General features: G+C 35.1%; 1 protein-coding gene across 1 annotated transcript in view; it reads right to left on the bottom strand.

Moving 5' to 3' along the window:
* LOC134228989 (cGMP-inhibited 3',5'-cyclic phosphodiesterase 3A-like) overlaps positions 1-27,452 on the bottom strand; it is an 89,612-nt gene that overhangs the window by 13,402 nt on the left and 48,758 nt on the right. Inside the window, exons 3-4 of the mRNA XM_062710698.1 lie at positions 7,330-7,581; positions 3,972-4,565 (exon numbers count right to left, since the gene is read on the bottom strand). Of these exons, the coding sequence (XP_062566682.1) occupies positions 3,972-4,565; positions 7,330-7,581 (846 nt within the window). The remainder of the gene's footprint in view (positions 1-3,971; positions 4,566-7,329; positions 7,582-27,452) is intronic.

Consider the following 27,452-nt stretch of genomic DNA (forward strand, 5'->3'; position numbering starts at 1 on the left):
ATCAAATAAATCAAGGAATGGCCAAGGTGTGAACAACAATGTTCTTATGGATAAAAACTTCAAACAAACAAACATTATCAGCATTCAAAAGCTACCTCCCCAGAACCACAAAACTCTTGTATGACAGAACAGAAACCTCAGCATCTTTCTATAAATGGTCAAAGATCAGTGTGAACTTTCGAGATATAAGGTCAATGGTGTCAGAGACTGAACATCATAACCAGCAACCAACACTGCTCAAATGTAATGAAAAAAATTATCTATAAATATATATAAAATGTCAACAAGCTCTTCAATTCTGGCAATGCACAGCACCTAATTTTTGTGTGGTTGCAGAGGTTAATGACCCGCTAGACAGCCGGCAGTTTGGGCGGTGACGAATCTGGAGCAACATGGACGTCCCTTAGCTGGTGCCGTCTGTGAGATGAGGACTTAATGACAAAGACTGGAGACAAAGAGGAGGTGAAGAGCCTCGTTTTCTGATGTTGATACAGTGTCAGAGGCTGACGTCAGGAATTAAAACCTATCCCTGTAAGATTACTATGAAAAAAAAATCCCCACTCTCGTCCATCAACTGCTTAGTAATTACTTTTGTGTAATTAATTTTTTGTTCCCTTTTTTTTTTTTTTACAATCAACTAAAGGAGATAAAATAATGCAAATGTTTACTCCAAAGTGTAAATCAGCTTGGATAAAAAAAATTCCTTAAGTGACTGAATGATAAAAAAAAATGACTGACCAATGAGAAAAAAATAATGAAATTTTTTTGCTTCTTTCTGCATACATAATTCATTGAGAAAATGAAGTCGGTCAATGAAAAAAAAAATGAAAACAGCTATATTAGAAACAATGATAATTTCCAACAGCAGATCACTTGATGCAAAATTCAATTCAGGATTGCAATACCTTGTTTCTCTCCTGTTTCCTACAACACCAAATTTTTAGCTTTTTAATCCAGTCACAAAATAACAACTGTTTTTCTCGTAATGCCATGATTCTATGCAGGTATTTATCTGTCTTGTTTCAAACTGTCATGGAATGAACAGTCCACATGTATAACACTTGTTACACAATGAAATCAATTAGTTCACAGAAAACATTGTAGCTCTCCTTTTTCACCAGGTCCTCAAATAAGCAGCTCTTGCGTATGTTGTGGTTAAGTCCTTGGGACTTCCTATATTTTTGATTTCCGCTTGTTTACTGGAATTAATAACGCTTTATGCATTGTAAAACTCTGACAGGTAGGTGACCCTTCACATGAATGAAATCTTTAAACACTTGAAGTTATTTATATAACCAGCAAACACTTCACCAAGTCTTGACAAGTCATCTTAATTTAGTAAGCAGGTTGCAAGGGGATTGTTTTAATCCATTAAATGTTGCAAGGTGATTGCTTTTATTACTTATATCTTTGTTTGGGGGCAGACACCTCGTTTGTAAGTCTTTGTAGATGGTGATCTTAGATGACCCCTCATCACTGAATCACGGTCCCCCCTTCAGGTTCCAGCACTAGGTCATACAGAATCACTCATTTCTCATGTTCTACACCAGACTGTAACCACTGCCTCAGTCTCGTTTATAAATGTCTCAGCAGATGACACTCAGCTCCTGTTCACAGTTTTTATTTTGGCAATATAACTCTCAGGTCTGCATATCAATGTTTTTTGCACTCAGCTTTCCTAGAATACTGACCCCTTAACATAATGAGGACAAATGCCTATAAGGTCTGTCATCATCAAATTATACTGTATGCGGAATGTAGATTGTCATCATCTATTGACTGAAAGTACAATATCAGATACTGCACTCTGACTGGAATCATCACAGCATGCTCTACATACTAACTACAATCAGGGTCATGAATCTTTATTTGGAAGAGAGGACTCAGTGTAGATTAGCAGAAATTAACTTCAGTTCTTGAGGTCTTATAAATCTTTTCTGTGACACGACTTAACTTGACTGTTTGCATTGGAAATTGTTTGTTGTAGTGCCCTCAGCATCCAATAGTAACACCCAATAATTATCTATCATTAACTTCTACAGAAAAGGAAGGATAGGTTTTTTGGGGTAATTTTTCACTCCATTATTCCATTTCTACTAGATAATCATGATAAAAGAGATAAATATTGAACAACATACAATCCTATAATCCATCATTGCTGGATTACCCTTGGCCAGGACAAATCTAACCCTGACAACATCACCCCAGAACCCCACTTCATCCCTCCAACAGTATGTATGTGTCGTGTGTCTTTCACCTGATCATTTCCGCTTTGCAATAGTATCCGTTCCTGGTGGCTACCTTTTTAATTTTTTTGGAGATATTAATTAACGAGAGTCGATTATTCACCCTTACACATTACTATAGCTTATACCTGCCTTATCTCAGGAAGCGATAAATCCTGAGCTAACGGCAGCTCCCTATGTGATGATATGATCATCGTTTGGTGTTAAGTCTTCTCTGTCAGCTCTCCGCCCACAGAACTTCCTCAGCTTACATTCAAATTCACAAGGATTTAGGAACAGTCATTACATAATCTCTATGTTTTTAAAATCTTCTAATTGTCAGTATCTTTCTACTCTTTTCCACGTTCTCATATGAAGATCAGTTTTTTTGCTATAAAGAGCCATGTATACATTTGACACATGGTTTCTGTGTCCCATCCTCCTTTTTAACCTACCCATTATTGATTATAAAATCATTGAACATTGTCATATTTTTTTGGTGTTTGTGTAATCAGATGCTACTGCTAGTACCAACAAACAGATAAACAAAACACTTGGCAAAGACACAAACAAACTCTCAGCTAGCCCCAGATTCCATCATCGATCTCTATGTAATATCAGTGTGAGGTATGTCGAGGTTTTACGATGTTTAATCAACTGCTGGTGTTATGTCACCAGGGCCCTTCACATAGATTTACAACACTAGATCAAGTACTGGTATTAGGGTGTAGGGGGCTGCACTTGATAATGTGGACCACTGATTGAATCCATCTTCAGCAATGTTGGAATATCTATAATGATTTTGTTTATAATTCTCCTCATTCTTCATTTAATAACTAAATGTTGTGACAACTATTTTCCTGTGTTTATATGATGGTATCTATCAGAATATGCCAATAATTTTGTTTACATGTTTCGAGGTACATAAACATGTTGTCTTCACAACAAGATGCCTGTACCACATTGATATCTGACTAAATGAAATTCTTTTTAGCACAGATGACCACCTTGTCATGCTCAAGAATCCCTCTGCCCTTGATATTATCAAAGGATCCTGTTCCCAGGCACCAAAAACAAGCTGAGAGATTTTAAAAACTCTTATAACACCGACATGCTCTCTTTCTAAATCTACATTGGACATCAAGTGTATACTACAAAACTACGTAATGTATAGCTCTAGCAAGAGATTAAAAGAAAGCAAACTGGCTGACCCAATAATGATGCAGAGGAAATGACAGAGAAAGAAGGGGTGAGGGTTAGAGTTTGGGTGACTTGTTACTCAGGACTAAGGAGGACAAACTTCATTCATCTGCATCAGAATTAGTTGTTTCTGCTCCTAAGCTGACAGTTAAAAGAGACCAGGTACAAATACACAAGTTCTGTCATTCATTCCACTGCTTGTAGCATTTACCTGAATGTATTTACATTACAAATCATTCAATCATTCATTCAGATGGTAGGAATGATAAAAGTACTTCAAAAATGAGCTCCATTTTTCCGCTACTGAGCATTTTTTTTCTCAAAATATATTTTCTTAAATAAGAATAAAATAAAGCTTCTAGTTATAAATTGTATATCTTGTGAATTTGAAGCATTTCTGTTTCTTATGCAAATGTAGACAGTTTTTGATCCAAACAAGTATTTTTTATGAGAGTGGAATGAATGTGAACTTGATCAGCAAGCAGGTAATGCAGAGTGCTCCTGAGTACAGAGACAGAGATACAGTGAACATGGCCACAGACTTACCCATGACTTTTGTGAACTAGACGTAGTCCCATGGCTATAAATAACCTTCTTAGGGGGTGACCCCGCCACTTCATCATAAGCAGTCACATTATCACTATGGTCACTAGAATTAGGGGAGTCATTACTCTCGTAATCAGAAGTCATATTAATTCTGCGAAATGAAGCCGAATTAGTGGACCTTTTGTCCCCCTTTTCCTGAGCATAATCCAGTTCATCTTTAACCAATGGACTGAGTTGTTTGTAATCTGATGATTTGGAGATGCCACTTACTTCAGTCCCCATGTTAGAAGTGACACTCTTCCTCGTCGGTCGCTTGGGATGCGATCCTCCGATGGGAGTGGGAGTGACCAGTGAGAAGGATCGGGATTTGGGAATTGATAGGACCACAGTTGGAGAGCTTGGAGACGGGGAGTTGCTGCGACTCCCGACGGGACTGGATCCCGGTGTTCCATCCCGGTTGTGACGGAAGCTGGAGCTGCGGATCCTACATGGCTCTAGCTCTAACGTGGGCATGCCCGTAGCTGAGGTGGTGGTAGTCCACGTGCTGGTGGACATCCTACGGATCAGACTGGGGGGTAGGCTCCGCCTGGACTTCTGAAAAGGGACAAAAACAAATCATTACATCAGCTTCTCACACAACAGGTCTATATACGATAAAACATTTGTTAATACTGACTAAACATAACAATTCCTTGGCTTTACTTCCTATGTCTCAGATACACTGAACTCTTCAAAAATCAATGCCAAATATTACTCAAAAAGTTTGTGTAACATCTTTAAAATATCAAAATACATAGGAAATTGTAAACACTGAACAAAATTTGTCTTACATTATGATAAAGGATCTGCACCTAATCATGATAATCTTGAAATGAAACATATTTAACCCATCTTTCTCTCTCCCCTCTCTTTCTTTCTCTCTTAATATCTGATTTATAAGGGTGATATCAGAATGATATCAAGATTCTGTCATATTTATCATGCCCCCTTATTAGAGTACAGGCAAGCCATCAGACATGTTTTTGCAGATGAAACAGTAATGGTTATCACTCATCTTCTTTCAGAACTAGGTCAATGGCATAGTAACATAACCATAGCAATGATGGAGAGAAGAAATTGAAATGAAACTTCATAGGATAAAGTCGTGACTGTTGATTAACAAAGATCAGATCTAAATAGAGATGGGAGGGAGATTCGTGTGTGGGGTGGTTGCCAAAAAAATTGTTTTTTTTCTTTCATGCAGTTTTCATAAACTCCTACAGAGAAACAGAAAAAATATATCAATGGAAATTCCGTGAAAAGCATTTGCTTAAAGTACATGTTCTCTATTTAACAGTTAGCTGATAAGGTGCATTTCATTCTATCTCTTCTACACATCTCCTATCAATTATACACTCCAAATGTTTTCACCAATTATCAAAGAGCTTCCTTAAATCAGGTATAACACTGACAATTACAAAATCATTAAAATCTTGTTTATGATAATACAGCATTGAGGAAAATAATTTGAATTTTAATGAGCACTGAAGAATTGTCAACGATAATTGACCATTTCACTGAGTCAGGTTTATTATTGAGCTACTAGGTCAATTTTTTTTTGCGTGACTTAAATGCATGCCCTATCCATTTTAACAATGTTGTCCCGCAACAGTAAATCAAAGATTTGCAGCAATCAAACATAAAAACATGACAACCAACTTACACCACTACAAATTCCTGCATGTATTTCATGTCTCCAACCCTTATTAAAATGTACAGTTTCTTAACCTAGCAGAAATTTATGACGGACATAAATTTTTGACATTATGATATGTCTGGAAATGGGGCTTACTTATTCTGACATATAAGCATAATGGGCAGAATTGCCTGTAACACATAGAAAAAACACACAGTGAGACATGCAATTACTGAGCTCCTTCAAAACCAAACTACAACGTCAAAGCATAATCTCCACTGGAAGTTTATGTGCAAGAATTTTTTTGTTTCAAATTTACAATCCAGTAATTGAAGTGAAGCGTTTGTCATAAAGAAGTTTGGTTTATTGCCTGTTCTGATGCAGTATAAAATATCAATATCGATTTGCTTCTTCCCAGCGGGCTAATGCATTTAATTGAGATTTCAATGAAGAAAGTTTTCCTTTTCCCTATTTCTGTGTAACAGCTGGGATATAAATCAGAGAAATTCTATAACAATGTATTATAGATTCAATCAAAAAAATTCAATTTGCCTTAGTAAAAAAAGAAAATTCATTAAATTAATTTTAAAGAGATGGTTAACAATTATCTTAATTGAAAGTTGTAATTTATATCTTTGTTCTGGTAATATAAACCTTGCATAAATCAAATGTGTATATTTACTTAGTATTTTCTATTTCTCCTATTGCTTCTCATTACCATTACAGGATTTTGATAGGAACTCCTTGGTTTCTTCCCATAAGCAATCACCACTTTGCAACTGATCTATATGTGTTCACCTACTTTAGGGAAAATTTGAATTTTGATACCTTTACAACAGTTATTTGAGTAAATGTATTGTAGCCCGTTGGCGTGTAAAGAAAAACAATTTTTTGACAACTCTGTTTGTGTATTTCTTAGAAAATATGAGACATTTTGTAACCTAGCTACTATTGAATAGTTTCTTGAAGAATTGGAATTTTTTTTTCCCACTTGTTAGATACTGTATAAAAACAGCAAAGTTTGCTTTTAAAATAATTATAAGTCAGAAATTGTGAACGTTTCATTTACAATGATTTCATAAACAACGAATTTTTGCACTATAGGCAATATATCAATCGACCCAGCATTTTTTTTTTGCCCCGTTTTACACATGTACTTGTCTTAATTTCATAACTTAATATTTTGTTTTAGCGAAATTGTACATAAAAAAATTACTTCAAGAAATTATGCTTATATATACATGTACATGTGATAATAAGAATTCGCTAAATGGTATTTTAAGAACGATAACTTACGCTTATTTCCTAAAAGATGGAAAATTCAATTCATCGCCAAATTCGTTATACCGCCATGATTTCTGAATTACAAAAGGTGGCGGTTTATCGAGAATTAACTGTATTTGTGTAAATGTATTGTAGCCCATTGGCTTGTAAAGAAAAATAATCTTTCAACAACTCTGTGTATTTCTTAGAAAATATGAGATATTTTGTATACAGTATTTTGTTAAAGGTTTACAGATATATACCTAAAGCACTAAAACTCTGCTCAAACAAAGTGCGCAGCCAACTTCGGATTTCAAAGAAAACTCAAAAGTACTCATACAGTTAACTTATGTTCTCTTACAGTTAGCAATAATTAAGGGATATTACAGTAAAGATTAAGAATGTGCTTTGAACATTGACCTTGGTTGAAGGTCGTTCCCCGGTGTACGGGTTTTCCTCCGTGTCAGAACCATAGTTGGTAGATTCCGTCAGTGAGACCAGCGGACTCACTCTGGTTTTGTGGAAGGAGGAGTGGCTCTCCGGGGGTTTCAGGAGATTACTGAGTGTGCGGAGACCACTGACGATGTTCAGGGGCAGGGACTGGTCCGCCAACATGTCCGTGATCAGTCCGTGAGCCTCACCAAGAATAGCCGACTCAAAACTGGAGGAACTCTGAAAAACCAAAAAGGAACAGTTTTATTGTTCTATCTGAAAGATAGTAAGAAATCTGGAAGGGTATAAAGTATGTGTAATCTATACAAGTGACAACAGTATAAAATTTCAATTAAAATATAAAAAAAAATTTAAAGATACATTTCACTGAATTCACAACATGAAATAAAAGATGCACAACATTCTTGTTGATATCAATATAAATCTGTCATTTGTTATTATAAATGTTTAAAATGACATACTATGAATAATTTAAAAGAATTATTTATATTTGGACAATATATCAGACAAAAAAACTTCAGTTTGGTGATAGGGGCACATGATTGACAATATGTAGGTGGTTTCTTAGAGGAGACTTAGGACTAATCTGATGACTTCTGTGACTGAAGTCAAGATGTGACGGGCATTACTTGATGTCATATTGTGTCAGTGTGTGGGGGAAATCAAGTGAGTAGGATTAACACATTACATAGTTTAACACTATACAGCCACTCTCTCTTATCAATACTGTATCCAACCCACCATAAGCAACAGCTGTACCAAATTTTTCATTTCAAGTTTTATCATGATTTATACAGAGCTGCAAAATAACAGCCTATTTACCAGTAGAGCAGTTTTTTTTTTTTTTGGAACTCAGAAAGAATGAGATTTATCACATAGTGCCAGAAAAAGAGCACTAAGACAATGTATTCACTCTTCACATCCAAGAGAAGCTTCTGGGTAATACCTGGTACACTGTGATATAAAAGCTAATGTGTACCACCCCAAAGTTATTTAGAAGCTTCTAGCTTGTAATCATTGCTTAGTACAATTCTCTGTTATCCTTGGACTATCAGTAAAGTGTGGCATTCTCGACACTACATAACTAGCGTCTCTTAAATGGCAAATAGATTCTCATTGGTTAAGAAATTAATAAAATCAGCAATTTTAAATTGTTGACAATGATGAGACGACTTGAGCCCCGCCTCTTTGCCATATGAAACACTATCACTGGATCCTTGCTATACACTCGTTGACATTCGCCTGAATTTCTATCTCAGGTATATTTTTTATGCATACATTATATACTTTGTTTCACTGTAAATCATTTGCTAAAATGCTTAAGAATACAAAGATATACAAAATTCAGATGTTGTAATGCAGCACTAGTGACTAATAAAGCTATGATAAGACTGATGCACTATACTTGTGGCAAAAAAAGTCTTCTACCAGATTGCAACCTATCAACATGTTATTATAAAATAAGTTCATTCTCTGCAGGAGGGCTTACATAATGTGAATACTCTACTAAGCTAGTAGTAAACCAAGGCCTCAATGCCCACCCTATCCTTAACTTGGAGTAAGATGGTTCTAGATTGAAACCCTTCTTTCTATGTAAGCAAGGCATCCTGAACTAAAACCATCTTACCCTGAAATCAGACTGGTCTTAGTTGGATATCATGCAAAGGGGTAAAAAGATGATGACACCTGACTGTTAAGTCTTACTGCTAAGACCTTGGTTGATTATCCTGTTTTGGTGTACATATAGAGGACATTCACAGTAGAGTGCCCTCTTGAGGCAGTGTCCAGAGACATCTGGTAGATACCCTGCTAAATCGCTGGACAGTAATTCTCATTTATTGCAGGTCTGTGTAACTCTAATCCTACTCTACGGTGCAGACCTGTCACATTTTAGCTAAGCTTGTAGTAATTGTCATTCCGTGGAGAAGATTCCTTTAGAGGACTAGAAATCTAAGCCTTCAATAAGACCACCATGGGTCTCTCTTATGGACTTCCATTTACATTGCTAATGTCCGCCTATTAAGACTGAATGTCCTTATCGAAGAAACAGGAACCCTGCATTTCCATAGGAATCAATACAAGTATCTGGCCAACTCTCCACTAGACCACTAGAAGGAATCACATGTGTTCTATACTGGCTCCTGAGGAACCCTGACAATTAGGCATCACTAACAACCACTGACCTCTGTATCTATATTTATCAACTGTCTGTACCTGAGTGAACTTTGAATCTTATAAGTGTTTACTAATTTATAATAGAATGAAGTACACTCTCAAATTGCAACAGAAACTTATCTACTTCCATATACGTCATAATCAGGATTTCAGAAATAAGGCCCATTTTTAGATATTTTCTGTTAAACAGTTGGCAAAAAGTATCCATACAGTTTTCAGATAATAATTTTAATTTTTGTAAATTAAGATGATGGTTAGTTATTCCTGACTGAGGAGTTGATGTGAGGGGAAAAACATACGTAATACGGAAGACTCACTACAATTCACTGACACAATGATAAACTCATCTCATTAAAAACAAACGAAAGGACAAAGTTATAAGGACGCTCTACTTAAGTATATAGTTGATTCACTAAATGATTGAAAAATGATGAAAAAAATAACTATGAATTATTTGCAACATCAAGTCATTTTCTTCACCCTGAAACTATATAGGAACAAAACCTCATTTTATTTGTAACATTCTTTAGAACCTAACCCGCTTTTTCCTCCAATCAGCAGCTGCTAAATTTCCTATTAAGTTGATCACTTAATTGTTAAGATTCTATGTCTATGCAGTAACTCCGCGGGCTGATTTATTAGCCAATGAAAAAGCGCGATAGGTTCTAAGTAAGTTAGATCATATTAAGTAAAATTTTAGTGATTAAGAAGGGGGCTCGGTCGCTTCGCTCCCTCCGCCCCTTCTTAATCACTAAAATTTTACTTAATATGATCTAACTATTACGTAAACGACATTTTATTGGCGAGAAATGTTTTCCCATATAATTATGTGAGACCATCTGAAAATTTCTCTCTCACATATAATCCTACAGTACTAATTATAAATGTTCAGAGGAAAAACAAAATTCCTGAAAATTTTAAAATTATTAAATTCTCATTAATGTAAGATGTCACAAAATAATTAGTGAATTATAGTACAGCACTATAGTTTTTCTGCAACAACAAAAACTAGCAGACTAGCAGTTATCAAAATCCCAAGTACTGTCCAATATGGTCAAGATTTAGGAAACAAATTCTATTTTACTGTGTTTCACTCTCTATTTAAATTATAGAAATCTCTTTATCCCTCTAAATCTATAACTTCCAAAAATTTAACAGATTGATTAAGGTTTTGTGGATACTGGGTATAGACAGAGAGTTAGAACTCTTTAGAGTGACCAATGTCTCTACCTTCTGACCTTGACCTCACATGGCCATAATTTCTCGCTAAATAATTTATCAAGCAGTAATTCACAAATCAATGCAGTGGAACAGAAAGAAAAGAATGATCCATTACTGAAACCTAACGAGGTGATTAAGAGCTGTCACAGACTATATCGTGACTTTGCCCTTAGACTAAAGACAAAATACGCCAAACATCTAATGACAGATTCAGACCGAATTTTACCATACCCGCTTAAAAATAAGAAGATTTTTCACACAATTTTTGGTTCATCTGCCTCATGTCATTTCACCTACTCAAAGTTACCTGTTTCATAACCTCGTAAAAGCAGTTCAAATATATTTTTTACAATTATACTTGAATGGTGTACTTAAGATGTTCCCCCCTAAAAAGAACTTGGAGAGAGACAGCACTAAGAATAGGTTAGACTGAAACATAATCTCTACAAAGAACAGGGGCTTCCTTTGGTACAAAGAAAAATCTCTCTCAGTGAATGCATTAAAATTATCTACCTCTTGAACAGAATCTTGGCTGTGACTTCGTTTCATTCCTCTCTAAAAAGCATTTGGCACGGCACAAGTCAATGTCGGCCGTAGAGCACATGTAGATATCTTCAGCGATTCGCATTTCTGATAGGTGCTTTATTAAATAAAGAATTAAATGAAGAAAGCATGCTTGACTGAGTGAACTGACTTCTGTATACAGACAGAGCACATTGTGCCATGATTCTTAACATTAAATATTTCTAATGACGTAAATACCAATTCATTCTCAAAGGCCCGAGCCCTGTAACATAATAGATATCAATTGATTGGCGGTAATCGTCTCACATCTCTACCTATCTATTTTGTTCTCTGTTGTAAGAAGTCTTAGGCTTTTTTTCAGTTCTTATAGAATTTCAGAATGAAAGATTCAATGACATTTCAAAGTAAGATTAAACTTATTGGTAAGGCATTATCAGAGTACATGAGATTACCATCTTGCTCTAAACTGGGAGAAAAATTTCTACAAATGACAGTAAATTACCAATTTACAAGTCAGAATAACGAAGTAACAAACATTACGCCAAGATATTTTTCTTAGGGTTCTAATTTGTTAGAACATTATTAAATTAAACCACTTTAATAATACAGTTTGTGTTCAGCCTCTGTGTGACCCCCCCCCCCCCCCCCCCCCCCCCACCCAACATTGCAAACCATGGCCAAAATGTATGATACTCTCCCATTCTGGCCACTGAGCTGGTTGCATGAGATGATAATATTTTGTAACTCATTAAAATATTGACCAATGAGAGCAAAGCACAATCAGAGAAAAAAACATTTGATGCAGCCTTTCATTATCAAATCACAGTTCACAAAGCATGGCCAAAATGTATGATACTCTCCCATTCTGGCCTTGGTTGTATAAGACAAGAATGTTTTGTATCTCACCAGAGTATGGACCAATGTGAGTAAAGCAGTTGAAAAAAAAAAACATTTTATGCAACCTATCATTTTCCAATCCAAGTCCAAGTAATAATTGTTGTTTATGGCTAATTTCAATTTCAATATAAACAACTTCTCTCATTGGTTTATAATGACGTCATACATGTGGCGTGATCATTCCAGATTATGAAATTTTATGATTGTGATCAAAAAGTCATGGGTAAGAGAGAGCTATGAGCAGTTTGAGGTGATCAACAACCCCCCTTTTTTTAATTCTTCCGCAAAATGCTTGGCTGTAATAGGTACCAGACTCTCATAATTAATTAATCAGCTAATAAAGTTAATAATGCTAATCACAGCAGAATATATGCCGTTATTACTTCTAAGCCCATGGTCTTCTATATTTCATGTGTGTGTATTTAAGAGAACTAACAAAGAGAGTAGAAATAATATCTAATGCTCTAAAAGTGACACTTGTAAGCTTCTTAGAGTGGCTTCATTAACAGCCATCACCAATGATGTAAAGACGTCATAATATCATTACAAGACTTTCCTACTCAGCCACAACATTCCCTTCTTAAGAGTTAGAAGCATTTAATATTAAGGCAATTTTTTTTGGTCTCAAAACAGAATAACAAGAACCAAGTAATACCTAGACAAACCTCGTTATATCACACTCGATTGGACAAAAAACTCTCAAGATACATGTATCCCAGAATTCAAAATATCAAGGTTAAAAAAATCATAAGAATGATTGGTTAGCTCAGGACTTCCAAATCACTTCAACTGTGATATCCAAAGTATTTGAGATCACAGTGTTAGATACTGTAATAGACAGGGTAGTTGTCCCCTGACTCTGATCACTACCAGGGATACCATAGAAGACAGAAGCTCCTGAGCACATCACAGAAATCATCTGTACCTCTTACATCTGATCACCTCAGTCAAGTTTTACAATTTCATTCATATTAATGATTTATTTACTAAGAAAACCGGTACACTCATTGCAACTCAAAATTAAGATCTGTGAAATGAATTCGAGTCTTCCTGCCATTTTAACTTTTGTGCAAAGCATGATTCAATTCATTTCAGGATCAAAATCTAGAAGACCAATATGGCCACCTTTACCTGCCAAATAATGTTTCCTGTGCTTCAGATTGTGAAATTTAATTACTGAATTTAAGTACAGATTTAGCAAATGCATACAAAAACCTGCGAAGTAAGTGTGGTAAATTAAAATCATGTTCTGTATATAAAATGGACTTAAAATAATTTTGAATGGAGGAGGTATTCCCTCCAACCTGACATCAAGTAAATAACCAAAACCACAACAAAAACACTCTAAAAACATAAAATTCAAATACTTAATTATTACGCAGTATTAAAACATAAAAACTCATCAAACACCTTCTGTGACACTTGTTAAATTGTTCTGGACCAGAATGGTTGTACAAACTGATACCGCGTCTCACACAAGAATTTAATCCAAACACTAGGTTCCTTTGTCATTACACTTCAACAGTGCTCACAGCATTTAGTTGTACCACCACAAGTAAGGTTCTTATAGAATACAACACACCTACAACCTATATGATTTTTTTCTATTTTTCACACAACTACAATGGATATGTCAATTAGTGCAGAGAAGAATATAGGAACTAAATGGTTGGCACTTGATTCCCACCTTCTGTTGTCTCAGACAGGAGAAGTGTGGTACTCTTATAATGCCAGACATTTCAGGGACGAAAAACCAAACCTCTCTCACGAGGTTCAGAGGGTACCAAGGTAAAAACATAAACATAATACTATCCTTGTGTTTGTTCTTAACAAACCCACATTCTGAGACTAAATTTAATATCTAGGAAGAACATTTGACAGTGACTGACAGGAACAAACATACAAAAAATACTCTAGCCATACTTAGTTTTTCTCCTCTTTAGCAAGGAAAACACAAAATAAGACATAAAATATACCCTTAAGATTTTTTTTATTTCCTTAATAGCTGAAGATCAATATCTAGTTTATCGAGTTTACCTACTGCGAACTTCATTAAATGGCAAGTCAGATAAGAAAATCGTATATCAAGTATTATTTCAATAACTGGAGTTTCCATGGCGACCTTACCTCGCTGTAACATCTCCGAATTTTGTGGTGATCTCTCACCTTCCCTGGCTTCTTGGTCGACATATCCACTTCCGAATCAAAGATGTCATCCGACTCATAATCATAATCAGTAGGGATTTTCATTGATAAATATGCGGTGTCACAACTCAAGGTTATAATTTGTGCAGCGAGCTCTCCCAATAAAGTCACAAGCTGTGACGTCAAGTTAACTAACCTTTTCAATTATATTCTTTAGCTCCTGGTGCTTTTTAAAATCATTTTTATTTGACTTAAAATATTTGCTTTCCCCATTTGTTGAAAAGTCTTGAACATAAAACGTGAAGTGCTTTGTTCCACGTTTCCTAACAACAATGCTCTCTGGATAAATATATAAGACGTCATACACAGCCAGGAAAGCCAATTATTTAATCATAGGAATTCACAGAAAAATGATAGATCTTAAGTTCACAAAGTGAGTTTCACTGAAGACTATTGCAGCAATAGTGCACGTTCACTTAACACTGTAAAGTAGAATACTCAATACCAGACACACGTGCGACATCCTTTGTCCTTCTAACTATGTATGATACTCTAGAACCTGCACAACAAAATTCAGACTTCAGGATTACTATCCAGTTACACAGAGCTGGGCATCCACAAGCTGTTGACTGGGGCTTATCCTGACTGGCTCCGTTCTATACCACTATCACAGAATCCAGGTTTCCTTCACTGTACAAAGACCAAACAAATGACTTCACACAAAGATTACTGTTCTAAGTCCTCAAGCTACAGTTCCTACTTGAGAACCACACCGGAAATACAAATGGAGTACTTGTCTATCCCAGCCAGGAAGTCAAAACACTTAAAAATAAATCTGTAAATCCTCTCTATTTCTTGCCAATTCTTAAAAATTGAAAAAAGCAGTTTCAATTGTCAACCTTCAGAAATATTTGAACCTTTGTAAAGATCTCCACTACACTCATTGAAGTATATATATTCCTGTTTTCTTTATTATGATATTTCATCCACTAACTGTTAGTATGGTGGGCTGGTCATGACACCTCTATCACCTGTCTTTACCGAGGCTGGCTTATCTTACTGACTCTCCCTGGTCACCGAGGAACCGTAAAGATTTTTTTTTTTTACCTGTCACAAGTTCGACCTCCACTCAGTTCCTGACACAGTGAAGCTAAGAATTCTGACCACAGAATTCCAACACAAAAACCTCAACCTAACGAAAAATCAATGAGATTTGATTGCTTTCATTTCTCTCTATCTTATACAGAGGAACTCATTTTCTACCTCACAAGCTTTTAGTTAATAAGAAAAACTCAACTCCTTTGAAAATTTCTTTCTTAAAGAGAATCCATAAAGTTGGTTAACTTCAAAGAAGGTAAATTGCGCAGATTGTGAAATCCGTAATTGCACTTCTTACACTTAATATCTAATTTTTCTCAATAATGAATTTTCAATGATTTAAACTTTCTCATCAACAACTCTTGAAGAATGTCTTAAAGAAAATGCAGGAGTCTTTAAACAAAGATTCAACAAAGATTTGAAAACATCTGTAAAGCATTAACCAATTAAATCATTTGTTACAAGTTTACTGGATGCAGTGTTTGATGGGAAAGATTATCAGAAAAATTTCAACAGGAGTTTAAAAGAGAGATATTTATACAGTAAACAGCGTTCTTTTTATGTAATTTCCTGGATATTTTTATCTATGTGCGTAACTGGAAGCACTGACAGAGTGCTAAACTAATGTTTCAGGTTTTCAAAAAACAAAGAGCTTCCAAGTGTGCACCAGTGAAGTTTGACACTTAAAATATTTCTTTCACAAGACTGGTGCCAGGGTTAGCAGTGCTCAATGTGATGCAAATCAATTTCCATTTCAATAAATTTTAATTTGTTTGCTGGAAAAGAAAAACCTCGTATATTCCATTTAACATGTACTAAAAAGTACAGATGTACCAAAGCAAAATAATTAATTGAATTCATACTTGAAATTAGATCAAGGTAGGCTTTAAATCAACTAATGAATTCTAACAGGTATTGGGAATCTTTACATATATGCATAAGAAATAGAGGCAAGGATTTAGAACAATTCCTCTGAGAGCATACAGAGGGGGTTTTTGTTGGTGTGTATGAATGAAGTTCTTACATATGCGAGTCAGCTGATGCTTATACTAAGCAGTAGCCCCACAGTAAGCTCTGTGAATGTTGACTTAATCTGTCCCATTTACGTCATTCCCAACACTGCAGCATTATGCTAGGAATCAATGGGAAAGCTCGATACTGGTTAACACCTACTGATTACACACAAACACAATCCACGGCTTGTGGCCAGCTTCTTACTGTGAACAAACACCTGAGAGCTGATACCCAGCAGCTGAAGCCAGGACTCCCCCACAGAATATGAATGGAGCGGCAAACTGTCAATGAGGGTGCCAGTACTCTACAAGATCTAGGTCAGGGCTGCTCAGTGCAATATGGCAGTCATTTAGTTCAGTTCTAAAGACATTGGTCAAATTAACAACCCCTTATACTTTTGAACTATAATAAAGTCAAAATGATTGCATACATTACTTTCTTTCAAAAATTTAGTTTAGTTAGGGTGAATTCACCATGCATCGGACACCCTTGTACTTCAACAAGTTCTAGCGATATCGCTACCGACGGAAAATTATCAAAATGGAGCTTAACATTTAGTTTGTGATTAAAATATCAATTTAGGACACAATTATATGCCATTTATTGAGAAAATATCCCCAAAAATCGAGTTTTTAGGAATAACTAGGAATTCACCATGGATCGGACATTGTTCACCATGCATCGGACAGACGGTATGGAGACCGGAAAAATATCATACCTTTATCACAGTGCTTAAAAATCCTTGATATGGATATATTTTCATTTTTTATCTAAGAAATAATCCTCAATTTAAATTTAATTGACGATATTATTGCACAAATGTAGAACGATTCAAGATACCTCACTCTCCCGTAGAAATGTTATAAAATGCTTATAATGCGGTAATTCGCGCTTTTTTCTCGTGGTTTATCATACTCTGGTTTGTAGAAATAAATTGAGTTAAATTCCAGACGTCATATATCGACAACTTGTATTTTGACTGAAATTATAGAGTTTTTATTTTCTTTTTCCACAAAAAACAGCTGTCAGCTGGGTTCTGTATGAAAATGGTAGTGCTTACCTTTGCATCGAAAAGTGTCCGATGCATGGTAAAAAAATTGGCATAATAAACCAGCTCTAATAAGAATTAAACAAACATTGAAGTGAAATTTCTTTAGAATTTATGTAAAATTAACAATCCTTGACAAAATTCACCAAAGTTCGACTCGTTCCGTGGAAGTCGAATTTAAAAGAACGATAACTCTAAAAATAGCAAAATCATAAATTTAGGGTTATTCCCCTTTGATGATGTAAAATATGACGTAACTTCAAGTCTTTTGCGGGGTATTTTTATCACAACATGATTTAACACAATTGGTATCATTAAAAAATTTTAATCTTCATCTTTATGACAGAAACAAATAAATACACAGAGCTCTTAAGTTGAAAGAGAGGTTATTGCCTAAAGTTGTCCGAAGCAAGGTACTTGGTGAACTCACAACCTTTTATTTACATTATGACACAACTGAAGAAGTATGCAAGAGTTCTAGTTCTTGGATGCTGACAGGATACAAAATTCAATAAATGTACGACTGATCAATTAGAATAAGAATGTTTATAGGCACTTCTTTCACTATTCTGATTTCAGATCTTGACAAAAATAACCAAATACTCTGATATTTAATATGAATACAAGAAATCTGCACTGACTTATAAGACAAATATGTTTGTTTATGCTATTAAAAAAATCAATAAATGCAGTAAAACAAAAAAATATTATGAATTCATAACAAAAAAAATTTTTAAATTGTTCAAATCAGTCCACTATTAGTGCGCTGACTTTTAATCTATGAACAGCCAGCCTTATGTCAATTAATGCAGAACAAGAGAGATAACTCTGAAATCCAATAACTACCGATTACTGAGTAATAGCTTTTATGTGCTCCTCAAAAAACTGTCAAATGTCACTTTCCTGTAATTAAAATCAATGACAAATAATACAAATGATGACTTCTTTTCGTGAGCAAGCCTGAGTGCCATTGTTTCCTGCTCCCTAATTAACACAGGCACACCTCACTTTATAGTTAATGTTCATTACCTAAAAAGATGCAAATTGTTTTGATTTATGTCAACAGGAAGCTCCATTTATTTGACTGGGTCGAGGTCGTTCATTACCACGGTGACATACAAGTGCCTTGTGGTTTTGTAAATGTTAATGTATCTTATGTTTACAAATGGATTTTGTGTCTGGGAACTAGCAAAGGAGCAAAGGTCTCAGCTTCTTAATGTAGAAATAATAAACAATTTTCTTGTTTCAAAATTATAAACCAATCTATTTAATGCACAAGCCCCACAAAGAAACAAGCTTCCATTGTCTAAAACTTCTTTTGTAAATGTCCTTTGCGACTAAAATCCAAGTTCCTTTTCCTTTTTCCGTGTTTGCTTTGAATGTGAGTTTGTTTATAGTTATGGTTGGGCCTGATAATTTTTTTTCCAAAATACTGAAGGAAATATGGTAGATAATTGTGTTTATAAAGATATGGTTCCGCAGATAGAACTTGGGTGCAAAAAGGTCAAACAAGTGATCAAAGGTTGCACTCTCTGAATGCATAAAAGTGCAAACATTTTACAATTTGTTATTAAAAACAGATTTTCTGGGAAATCAACCTGGAAATGCACTGCTGGGGATTTACAAAAATTCTAGTTGGCAGTGTCACAACATTTCACGGCTAATGGGGAGAAAGACAAATGAAGGGTTCTCTGAGTTAATGAAGACTGATACAAGTAAGAAAGTCAATGAACTCTTATTTTTTTTTTTATGTAAAAAGTATATTATCTACAGTACCTTATCCACACTGCAGACACTACCTGTACTTCTAGCTAGAGGTAGGCATATGGCAGTATGTTTTTTATTTAATTAATCATTAAATATGTGGAGATAACGAACAGTATTCAAGCTCAAAAGTCCATCAAACAATACAAAATAGGAGCAGAGCAAACACAGACCTCAAAAACATCAGAGGTGAGATCAGATGCCATGGAGGAGTGAGCATCCCCTGTCGACCGGTCACACCCGCCATCTGCTCCTTGTCACAATCAGGAAATAAATTAATCTGAATGCAAAACTTTTGCTTGAGTGTTGTTTTTTTTTAAAGATATATAAATCATGTTTTAAAAATTCAATACATCCTCCAAATTTCCACGTGTTTAAAAAGTCAAGAGGATAACCTTCCTTTTCCAGTATTACCTGCATTACCTTATGTAACACTGATACACCTACATCAACATATCAAACAAAACTCTGCAGGTAGTTAACAAGGAAATGAGGAAGTCCAGAAGACATGTGGAAATTAATTGTTTCCTTGTCTAGTAATATTCCTTAGGTTTTATGAAAATCTGAAGATGACTTTGTACAGCAAAGGATATCACACAAAATAATTTTGTAAATACACCAATCAAAATGCAAAGTCAAGACAAAAATTATTTTTCCTAATTAAATACATGTATTGTCATCAAATGAATCAGAAATATGTTAAGTCAATGAAATCTTTTAGTTAACATAATTTTTTTTCTAAGAAAGTAGTTAGTAAATTTTTAAAGTGTTGATTTGAAAAAAAAAATTATTATAAACATATGAAATTCACCAAAAAAAAAAAAACAACAACATTTAAATCATTTTTCACTGATATATAAAGCTACATAGAAGAAATTTTATAATCTAGAATGGAATTTTTAACAAACTAATGGAATACTACAGTAAAGTGCATGACATCTCACATGATCACAGCATGAATGGACCATCCAAAGTGTGAAAATTTTTGGCAAATATGTGACCTAGAATGCCTACTAATTAAATTAACCCCATCTTTCTCAGCCAGAATCATAAATCACAGGTGTGAAAAATGACAGGCTTTTTTTTCAAATATCATTTTGACGATATTTTACAGTGATGTTTCATCTTTACATATGATCTATCCAAGCTGTCAGCATATTTACATTGCTGAAATCACAAATGCCATTAACTGATGGCTATCATCCATTATTCTGAGAGGGTTAGGGAACTGAGGGGGGATGGTCAGGACTGTAATTAGATAGACTACATTTTCTGTCTGGGATTTGAACCCTGAGAACACAGTGCCATGTTTTATAGGTACTGATTAGCACAGGCGAACCTACTTACACTTAGATAGGTACTTAGTCTCTATAGACATAGCATTAACAAAACACTAAAATTGAGAACCTATCTAAAATTGAGAACATGTACAAACAGACATGGAAAACTTAGATGGTAATAACAACAGGTGAGATAAACAGGGGAGTCTATCAAAGGATTGAAGGACGAATAAGTCAACTAGGTACAAGGCAAAAATTTATACAAAAAACTTCTGAAGGCCTTTCAATTCTGGCCCAAATTTATCAAACATTTCAGAGAGGTAAAATTTAAAAAAATGTGTATTTCAATCTCAAAAATCTGAAATGTAAAAGTATTAATTAATTAATCCATCAAATAAAACTCACAGAATTTTTACCACTTCAGTTAATTTTTTTCTAGGTAGAGATTATGAAGCCTAAAATATTGACTAAGTCTGTGTCTTATGAGCTTATGAATCTCCTTTTAACCCCGTGAGAGCTATAATTGCCAGATTAGGTTCTGTAAAGACTTATCATTAGTTGACCTTGGGGGAGACTCTCTTGTCTTACCATGTAATACGCCACCTCATCATCAATGAAGCAGCAGTGATGATCGGAAGTCTGGGTGCCTTTGTCCTTGCGGAACATCATTGTGACTTATAACCTCCACATTATAGCCAAAAAATAATAATCCAATTTCTTAAGAAAAAAAAAAATCACTAAATCCCAAAGCTCTTTCACAAATCAATGTTTCACACGGCTGCTAGCAAAAAAAAATTTCATCTAAACATCCTCTTCATTATCTGAAGGAAAAAATCGGGAGAAATTCTTGTTAGCACTACGGCATCTGAATAGGTTTTTTTTCTCATTCCTCAGAAAGTCGGAATAACTTCTGGCATGAAGTCAGGGATTTCTGTGATAAAAGATGGGTTCGTTTACTCAGGTGAGTTCTGGCAAGACTCTTCAATCAACAGGTGATTCAATGTTGTTTGTCTCTTGTTATAAAGGTGACCACTAACAGGAGCCCAGTCTCTTACTGCTCATCCTACTCAATATAAATACAGGTTTTGTTTTGGTTGTTATGAGGAAGTGTACATTGAGAGGTTTTGCTGGGACATGACATCTCGGTTGGGTCACAGACAGCCCTGTGTTATAATTCCACGATGACCTCTGAACCATAACTGATGGACATAATAAATATTACAACTCCATAAGCCAATGGTAAGTGACCAGTGTGTTATGCCTATCTAGGTATATACATCACAGCAAGTTCGTCAGAAACCTAAGTGACATGCAGCGAAATCAATCCCAATGCTTTCCACCAATCACTGTTCAGCAACTCCTGAAGATTTAAACACCCTTAATGTTTTCTGCAGAAGTTAATTCACAAAGCAACAGATATGTAATTAAGTTTTCAATGACAGATATTTTATGGTAAATAACTACATCTGCACAGAATGCCGATTGATTTTGAAGTGTCCTTGAGGAAATTTAAACCGTTGAGGCTTACACATTTAATGAATTGAAGAACACAATCTAAATCCAATACATCCCAAACATGGTAGCATTCTTTTTAAAATGATATCAAACATCCATTTCTATTAAATCTGAGACAATATTAAAATAAAATTCTACTGGGCAAGCCACCAAGAAAAGTCCCACATAGGAAGAATAAAGCACCTGTTTCAGAAAATCTGCAGAACACCATCAAATGTTCACTTTTCATGATGCATTTAATGTGGTGAGAAGATTCCTTCCATTGTAAATGTCCTTTTCCATTGGTTTGGAACAATACGCATATTTTAAATTATCAATAATACAACCGAAATCATCTCATTCTAAAATCGATCCTCACTACTCGAAGCTCAGACAGGCAACTCATTTTATCTCTAATTATCTCAAAGCTATACACTGCTAAGACAATAGGTCTGGTTAATTGGAATTAATATGTAAAATACCCTGAGGCTCTTGTTAGTAAATAAAGTAATTATGAACATTTGTAATGAATATGACTTCTGGCAATAGTTCAAGGGTAGCAGTGAGACGGTGCTGTAAACATCGGGCCTGGTTAGTGTTTCTATTTACTGAGATCTTCTTGTATAGACAACATAAACTCCATCGTCTCACACCATTTGACTGCAATACCAGATCAACATAGCAATCCAAATATGACAAATACGAATGTCCTGAGAGTGCACTTTAACTGGATGTGGTGGGATTTGATATTGTTCAAAAGGTTTTTTTTCTCCAAAAAACAATTGTCACTTAAAAATCATTCAAAATCAGAATGCATGAACATTATCTACTAAAACAGATGATTCACAATTGCTGACCCTTCACAAAGATATTGAAAAAATTAATTGTAAAATACATTCAGTCTAATAACTGCACAAAGGGTTCCAGTCCAGATGTGTATTGAAGGCCTATAGCCTCGTCCCTGAGAGAGAGAGAGATAGCATCACACAGGGTCGGGGTCTGCAGAGGATTTGTTTGGCACCAGTGGACTGTAGCCTACACAATGATCAGTATTGTACTGTACTAATATTCCCATGCAATCTCTACTTATGTGATATGTATAGAGGAAGGACACTGTGTGTTGTATCCTGTCTGAGGAAACTACACGATGGAGCGATAAACAAAAACACGGAGTACCTGAGATACATGTACTACATAGTACACATAGTCCTTACAAAGTCACACACAGCATGAGGAGCGACAAACCAAAACATGGAGTAACCTGTAATAAACTCACTACACAGTACATGTAGTCCCAATAGTCACACACAGCACGATGGAGTGATAAATAAAAAAAAAGAGTACCTGTAATAGACTCACAACTCAGTACATGTAGTCCCTACACAGAATGATAAGTCAAGTGATACACCAAACCATAGAGTACCTGTAATAAGACTGACTTCACAGTAAAAGTCACACACAGTACGACCTTAACAGTCCATAGACCACTGACAGTTCACAAATGTTACTTCAGAGACCACTAATTAATTTTGGCCATTAGGGGATAAAAGCTGTAATATGGCCAGGATGGTAGTGCTAGATTGAATCAAGAAAGTCCCTGTAAATGTGTATCTAGTGTAACTGATGTCAATATAATGTTTATTGACCCTGGATTTGATACATTTGTCCTGTAATTATTAGAGGATTCTGGGAAGATGAATACATCTACAACTTCCTCACTGGCTGTCAGATCAGAAAATAAAATATCAATTCCCCTACAAGGATGTTCATATAAACTCAAAAAATCCAACATTCAAGACCAAAATCTTCCTTTAAAAATATTACTAAAACTAAAAAAAAAACAAACAAAAACCCCTTTTGGTTATGTCCTTTCAGGTAAAAGTAAAGCACTAATAAAATTTTTACATAGAATTCAATTAAAGGGGGGATTTTATTTCAAAACTTTCCCTAGTTCCTCTTGTATCTACCGTACACTCTGGAAACATTTTAAAAGCCAGGTGTGATTTTTTTTTTTCAGAGATAATTTTTATTGATGAAAGTAAGTTATTCTGATTTTGGCAATTTTGGAAAAATAGAAAAGCATGACATCCTTAAACATAACAAAGAATTTAATGAGGTAAACAAAAATTAAATCATAAATAATTAAATCTTGTAAGTCAATCATAGTGTCATAATCGTGCTCCAAGGCCAAAATAAAAAATACCTTTGTTTCCCCTAACGCGACCGACCCAATTAAATCGCGCCGACTGAGAAGATTTTTTAAATGCGATGATTCAATTTTTTTTTTATTGTCAACCAAGTTTTATAAAATACAGTTTCATCAAAATCAGTTTTTATTAGAACGGCCAACATTGTTCTACAGTGATTTTCAAGCATTTGATGGAAACAAAATAGCCCCCCGATGTAATTAGAGAGAAGAAGTTCTTCATAAAACAAAGGCGATGTCTCAATCTTATGCCTTTAGCTAACTAGAATTCTTCACTCTTGAAACAATTGGATAATAAAATCTGACTGAAACACATTGTATGATGGATAACATCGTCTGTATTATATAATCTGCAAGATAACCAGAAAATCATACAAACACTCTGTTTTCCCATATCATATGATATTTATTTGGTTTATCTTTGTGAGCAAAATGTCATTTTCCTTTCTTTCCTATCTTACATATTATCACAAGCCTGACAAGATTAATTAAGTGCCAGAGTCATGCACTTCTACTGGGTGAATAAAATGAACTTGAACTACAAAGATTACTTTCTATGAATTCTAAATGTAGGTCAAGAACTTTCTGTACTAATAAATGTAAATATAGTTTTATTAATGACCTGGAACAATTGAAATGGAAATAACTATTTTAACGACCATAAAATTTGAAGTCGCCTTGATAAATTTTCATTTTAAATTAATCATTTCCCCGTCTTTTTTATTCGATTAGGGGAAACAAAGATATATAGTTCAATTTTTCAGGAAATGAACATTAATTATATAAAATGTGATGATTATTTCATCTTCATGTCATATATATATACATTTGTTTCATATGTACATAATAATCATATTCTCCTGTAAACCTGTACAGTCATGTTTGTATTTGTTTGTACCGATGAGCTATAATGCTCAAAGTTAATAAAGAACTTGAACTTGAAGTGCTATCTCTGGATTTTATTTCAAAAGAAAAGACATATGACTCTTCATTATCTAAATTTAATTCTAACCTAAATTATTTTTTTTATTAATTAGTTATAGATCAAATGAGATTATAAATATACAAAAATTACTTAAAATTTCATTTGAAATACTGCTGTAGAACACGCAAATAATTTTACTTTTATATAGTACTAATAATTATGTCTGCATCTGTTTTGCAATTTGTTTTTCAATGAAATACAGAAATGGTATCTTTAATATTAAAAAGAAAAAATGTAGTTTAATGCCCTGCTTAACTTATTCTAGATTTACCCAAAAAAAAAAACAAACTGAACAAAACGATAAAAAATTTAGGTGCAAGCACATATATAAATATGTTTCGTGTCTTTGAGGGTCCATTATGGTTAATCCATAAAATGGAAATTTTGACTCTTTCCAGATATGTAGGCGACAAGTTGCATTCTAGAACAAAAGTATCTGAGATAGCTGATGTATGTAAATGTTTTGAATATATTATCTAGATCCTTTTTGAATTACTTTTCTTCATTTTCAGACAAACTGACTGACATCTACAACAAATTAGGGTCAAAATGACAATGATAAGTGTTCCTAGCTGTAGGCTTTAAAATCCTACTGCCAAGATGAAAAACCATGTAGATATATAAGGAAGATGTAGAGTAGACATACATAATCTAAGTAATGCTGACTGTAATGTGTATCAGGGCTAGGGTTCGATAGAGTGGGATGGTGCTTTTTGAGTTCTCCTAATACCAGTAACCCAGTATTAGTGTTAGGCTGGCCTGGTACTTTCTGAGCCTTCCTAATACCAGTAACACATTATTAGTGTATGGCTGGTCTGGTACTTTCTGAGCCTTCCTAATACCAGTAACCCAGTATTAGTGTATGGCTGGCCTGGTACTTTCTGAGCCTTCCTAATACCAGAAACCCAGTATAAGTGTTAGGCTGGCCTGGTACTTTCTGAGCCTTCCTAATACCAGTAACACATTATTAGTGTATGGCTGGTCTGGTACTTTTTGAGCCTTCCTAATACCAGTAACACATTATTAGTGAATATGGCTGGTCTGGTAATTTCCCAGTATTAGTGTATGGCTGGCCAGGCATTTTCCCAGTATTATTATATGGCTGGTCTGCTACTGTCCCAGTATTAGTGTATGGCTGGTCTGGTACTTTCCCAGTATTAGTGTATGGCTGGTCTGGTACTTTCCCAGTATTAGTGTATGGATGGCCAGGTATTTTCCCAGTATTAGTGTAAGGTTGACCTGGTACTTTCCCATTATTAGTGTATGGCTGGTCTGGTACTTTCCCAGTATTAGTGTATGGATGGCCTGGTACTTTCCCAGTATTAGTGTACAACTAGTATGGTACTCTCCCAGTATTAGTGTATGGTTGGCCAGGTACTTTCCCAGTATTAGTGTATGGTTGGCCAGGTACTTTCCCAGTATTGGTGTATGGCTGGCCTGGTACTTTCCCAGTGTTAGTGTATGGCTGGCCTGGTACTTTCCCAGTATTAGTGTACAGCTAGTATGGTACTTTCCCAGTATTAGTGTACAGCTGGCCTGGTACTTTCCCAGTGTTAGTGTATGGCTGGCCTGGTACTTTCCCAGTATTAGTGTACGGCTGGCCTGGTACTTTCCCAGTGTTAGTGTATGGCTGGCCTGGTACTTTCCCAGTATTAGTGTATGGCTGGCCTGGTACTTTCCCAGTATTAGTGTATGGCTGGCCTGGTACTTTCCCAGTATTAGTGTATGGCTGGTCTGGTACTTTCCCAGTATTAGTGTATGGCTGGCCTGGTACTTTCCCAGTATTACTGTATGACTGGTCTAGTACTTTCCCAGTATTAGTGTATGGCTATCAATACGTATGATTTGAGTGATTGTTGTCCTTGGGCCTCCGCGGGGAATTGTGTTTGGCTGGCACTTCGTCAACTCTGACAACACCAGCTCCTGACGTCCCTAAAGGCCACACTTATTGAACAGCACAACAAACCTAGAATATATTATCCTCCATACTCAATTTATCAGGGTCTCCCTTTGAAACTAATTGGGTCAACTAATTCATCTTTTATAAAAGAAATTTAAGAATATAATGACTACGGGTCTGACAAGACCTACTACTATTAAAAAAAACGTAGAATGGTACGGTCCCTATCCCGAATTTCTTTATGTCTGAATTCCAATATTCCTACCAATTAAATCAATCAGGGCTTTTAATTGAAATCATGATCTCAAGTTTGAACTCTGGACTTTGTTTACAGATGG

This window comes from Saccostrea cucullata, unplaced genomic scaffold (genome assembly GCF_032062105.1).
Source record: "Saccostrea cucullata isolate Sc308-1 unplaced genomic scaffold, CSIRO_AGI_Scuc_v1 ctg59, whole genome shotgun sequence".
NCBI classification, from domain to species: Eukaryota; Metazoa; Mollusca; class Bivalvia; order Ostreida; family Ostreidae; genus Saccostrea; species Saccostrea cuccullata.